The 4,417-nt window shown below is 49.6% G+C and overlaps 1 protein-coding gene across 1 annotated transcript in view; it reads right to left on the reverse strand.

The window, feature by feature from the left end:
- Positions 1 to 396: 396 nt before the first annotated feature.
- LOC107109242 (alpha-2-macroglobulin-like protein 1) overlaps positions 397 to 4,417 on the reverse strand; it is a 130,462-nt gene continuing 126,441 nt past the window's right edge. The window contains 2 exon segments of the mRNA XM_015409819.1: positions 397 to 458; positions 3,991 to 4,032. Of these exon segments, the coding sequence (XP_015265305.1) occupies positions 415 to 458; positions 3,991 to 4,032 (86 nt within the window). The 3' untranslated portion in view covers positions 397 to 414.

Genomic DNA, 4,417 nt, shown 5'->3' on the forward strand with positions numbered 1-4,417 from the left:
AACTTGTAAGCTGCTCTGAGACTCTGAGTGAAGGGTGGGGTATAAATCCAATCTCTTCTTCTTCATCTTTCCGTTCCCCATTTTTAAAGACAATTAGTTAGACACCCCCCTCCCCATGGACATGTGTACCACAGGCAAATCCAGCACCTCCTCCTGCATAAGTAGAAAGTACTTCCACCACGCATGAGGAAGGACCGATTCTCCCTGCTTTAGAGAGTCAGGACTCCCCCCCCCCAAAAAAAAAGAACAACCAACACGGCATCTGGCGCAGGGGCCGCAGTTGGAGGGAGAAATGGCAGCACCCCTTGCATACAAAAGGGAATTCCTCTGTTTGGGCTCCTGGGGTCCAAGTCACAGTCTGGGCACAGCGGGTTAATCCCCAAAGGGCCATTTCAGAATTCGCGTTATGGTGCTTCAGTCTCCTGGTACAGCGTGGGCCTGGTCTTCCTTTGTGATCTCTGAGGAAAGAAACACAAGCCAATCAGGACGTTCTAATAACGATTTTTAAAAAGACGCCAAATAAAATGACCAGGTCAGTGCTTTTGTATGACTAGGCTAGTGCTTGGGATGCCAGACACACACCCCCCCCCCGTGTGGGCGGGGGTCTCCCCGGTTTCCAGCACTCCTCTCCGCCCCGCCCCCAATTACACACACACACACCCAACAGGCAAGAAGCCGGAAATAAACACGACATGCCTACATGACCCGGAAGTGATGTAGGCATGTTGGTGATGTCGGGGAGCAGGCGACACTCTGGTTTTGGGGCAAAAATCTATAGTAGAAGCTAATTCTACCATAGAGTTTTGCTTAAAAACCAGAGCGTCACTCTCCAACGTGCCTATGTCCCTTCCAGGTCATGTAGACGTGTCACGTTTATTTTCAGCGTTCCTCCCTGCTCCCGGTAAGTTCACCCCCATCCCCTGCCGGGGGGTCCGAGGGACCAAGTGCAAAACTGGAGGGGGGGGGGAATGAATTTATTAGTGTTACAGTGATCGCATTTGTTATTGGGAAAGAGCTGGATGATCCCCACACAATGCAGCCACTCAAAAATGCACATGCGGGTGCTGTGATCCATGTTTACGAATGGAGGTTCAGATCTCCTCTGCGGTATGTGTCATTTTTCACTAGTTCACCAGTGGTTGTCCTCCCTTGAAAAAGGAGACTTGGCCACAGTCCTCCAGGTTTCACAGCGCCATCCTACGCAGAGTTACACCCTTCCAAGCCCAGTGGAGTTCATGGGCCTAGAGGGCAGTAACTCTGTTTAGGATTGCACTGTTAATCATGTCCAAGTTACACCACTGCGCTGCTTACGAAGACAGTCCAGAAGTTTCAGCTACTAACACCAATACTAATACTACTTCACATAAATTGTAGAGTTTCACGTGTGCTAAAGGACTCCTATTGACTACTGCTCGATTCAAGCCCAGCAGCACCTTACAGACCAATAAGATTTCCAGGACATGAGCTTTCTGATGAAGGGACCTTTGACTCTTGAAAACTTGTTGGTCTTGAAGGTGATACTGGATTCAAATCTAGCTGTTTTACTGTAGACCAACATGGCTACCCTCTAAGATGATCTCCACTGGCCACTGGTTCACTTCTGGGATCAATCCAAAGTATGTCTGAGACAAGGAGGCTTAAAGGATCCAAGTGGACCTGCCAGATTACTGAAGCCCTGCTCTGTGGGCCACAGGACGGCCTGTTTCAGTAGTGGGTCTCAGTTATGGAGCATCCTCCTTGCAATTATGTTATGATCGGATGCTGGTACTTTTTTATTGCTTGGACGGCTTGATGTTCATCCATGCTACTGAAACCTCAAGACCAGACTACTGTAAAATGTGCTATGCGTGGGGCTGCCCTTGAACGTGACTTGGAAACATCAATTAGTATCTCAGACAAGTCATTTCCAGCATGTTAGACCTAAGTGGGAGTGATTTCAATGGCTTCTGGTTTGGTTCTGAGATTAGTTTAAGGTATAGCCTTTTGTCCTTGAAAGCCTGTTAAAATGCTGGGTTCTAGACACATTGCGGTGATCAGCTCTGTTTATTACGTGATTTCAGCAAACTACAAGACATGCTAGCAGGGCTTGAGCCCTGCTTATGAAGCCTGAGAACACCACACCCAACACACACCCACTCCCAGTGATAGGCTCTTTACATTACACCGCTTATCAGTTGGTTAGTTCCTGGATCTAGGTGAGCTATTCTTCTAAAGAAGCAAGCTCAGCCCGTTCTAGGTACAGCTTGAGGAATGGCTTTTCGGCTCAGTACATAACAAAGCACTTTACAGCACCCATCTGTCTGAAGGTCTCCTCTCCCTGCACAAGCCCCACCCCCCCCCCCCCGCAGCTTCTCCTCTCCCAAGTGACCTGGGTCAAGTGACCACGGCTCCTTCCCTGCCTGTCAAAAGGGAATTGGTTTGCGAGAAAGCCCCACGTGTGCAGCTCCCAAAGAAGCAGTAGGTGCTGGTTGAAAGAGAAGCCCCACAGCCCCCAAAAGATTAAGATCACGTCTTCCAGCAGAAGCTTTTGTGAGAGGGCTTGCTGTTTCAGGTTAGGGCCGCTGCTGGGCAAAGTGGTAGGAGCTCCTGACCAAACCGAAGGCAAGCAAGCCCCCCCATCACACTGGGGGAAATGACATGGCCAAACCGCGGCTTTTTGAGCTGCATCAAAAGAGATGCATGGCGGCGGGATCAGACAGATTCACCGAGTCACCGCGCAGTTGCTCCCCGGTACGATCAGATGCCGGGGGGAAAGTGACAGGAGGGAGCGCAAGGCAGCCGGCTGCGCACGTGCGCACCTGCGCAGTTTGGCCAGGGACCTCGCATGCTGCTGGAGACGGGCGCGCCAGCGATTCCACGGCCACCTTTGATGCGGATTTTCAGGTAGGTAGTAGTGTTTTCTAGGGTTTTTTAAAATCTGGGGTTTCAGCCGGAAGGGATGGATCGGGGACGGGTGCACTCCGCTTCCCAGATGTTGCGGTGTGATCGCGCCTGTTTGATGCGCCCCTGATCCCTCTTGCGGGGCAAATCCTCCCATGTGACCAGGACCAAGGACAAACAACCGGACAAGCATCCTACAGCGTGCTCCCTCTAAGCTGAGTTCGTGTGAGTTAGTTCACAGTTTTTTAGCCTCCGGCTCACCCATTTTTGTCTTAACTCAGGAAGGATGGCTCCACCGGCTGTTTAATGTTTGGACTGTTTATGGCTGTGAATCCGACGGGAGTTTTGTAAAACGGAAAAGTTTGAACTGTGACAGCAAGGAGTGCCTGGCAAGCGCTTATATAAGTCAACAGTTGCGAGGAGGACCCAGTAGAGAGTTTGGGAGCGGATATAAAAGCGAAAATGAAATTAATACCATTCTCAAAGCTGGGGACCTCCAGTAATGGCATGAAAGGAAGAGGATTTATAGTGCATGAACCGAGAGTGTTAACAGCAACCCGAAGGAGGATCTAACAAGCCGGAAGGAGAAGACAACAGAGGAAGCTCCTCCACGTCAGCGATAGTAAAAGTACCCAGCACGCAAAGAAGCGGTTCTGAATGTGCCCAGAAGAGATTTTTTTTTATTAACAGAAATTCAAAGGAACATTACTAACATACCAACAGAGAATTACATGTGACCGGACTAAGAAAAGAAGTTTGACAACACACAGAAGAAGCCCAAGAAGATTAATTGGACATTACTAACAGTTTAATTTACCAGTTTATATATCACTCAGCTTTCTCTTTCTCCCACTGTCTACCCTTCCCATTTTTTCTTTTAAGCGAAATACCTCCCCTTTTTAGGGGAGCCAATAAAATCTTCATTAAAAAAAAAAAAGGAAGGATGGCTCCAAAGTAAAGTAATTTATGCAGTAGCCAAATTGCTCGCTCACAACTTTAATGTCAGTAGCTCACAAAGTAGATTTTTTGCTCACAAGACTCCATAGCTTAGGGGGAGCATTGCACAATAATTCAGTGCTCTTCCTTTTGGAAAATCTGCAACATCCTTACCTGTGCTGCATGGAGCATTGTATTCGGCAACCGCATAGTCATCTGGGGGAGAGAGAAGAAAGGCTTGTCAGGTACAGGAGAAGCCCCAACATGGCACGCTTTCCACGACCCACCTCCACCCCTGCTACGTGATCAGGGCCAAATCACATGTGAAGACACACGGAAAACCCCCTTGGGAGCTCACTCATGGAACTCACCCCCCCCCCCAATGTAATATGGCCCACTGTGTCTGTTCAGGGCAAAGCAGGCAGATTTCCATAGGATCATCTTGACATTGATGCTGGGTGGCAGTGACCCTTGTGAAAACCAACCAGGGGTCATTTCCTGTGGGAGCGCACAGGAGCGGAGCTCCGGTAGTACGGAGCCCAGGGGGCGGGCACATGCAACAAGCTCCACCCCCTGCTCCCAGCAGCCCTCAGTTGGGCCA

The sequence above is a fragment of the Gekko japonicus genome, unplaced genomic scaffold, assembly GCF_001447785.1.
Source record: "Gekko japonicus isolate JY-2015 unplaced genomic scaffold, Gekko_japonicus_V1.1 scaffold170, whole genome shotgun sequence".
In the NCBI taxonomy this organism is placed as follows: domain Eukaryota; kingdom Metazoa; phylum Chordata; class Lepidosauria; order Squamata; family Gekkonidae; genus Gekko; species Gekko japonicus.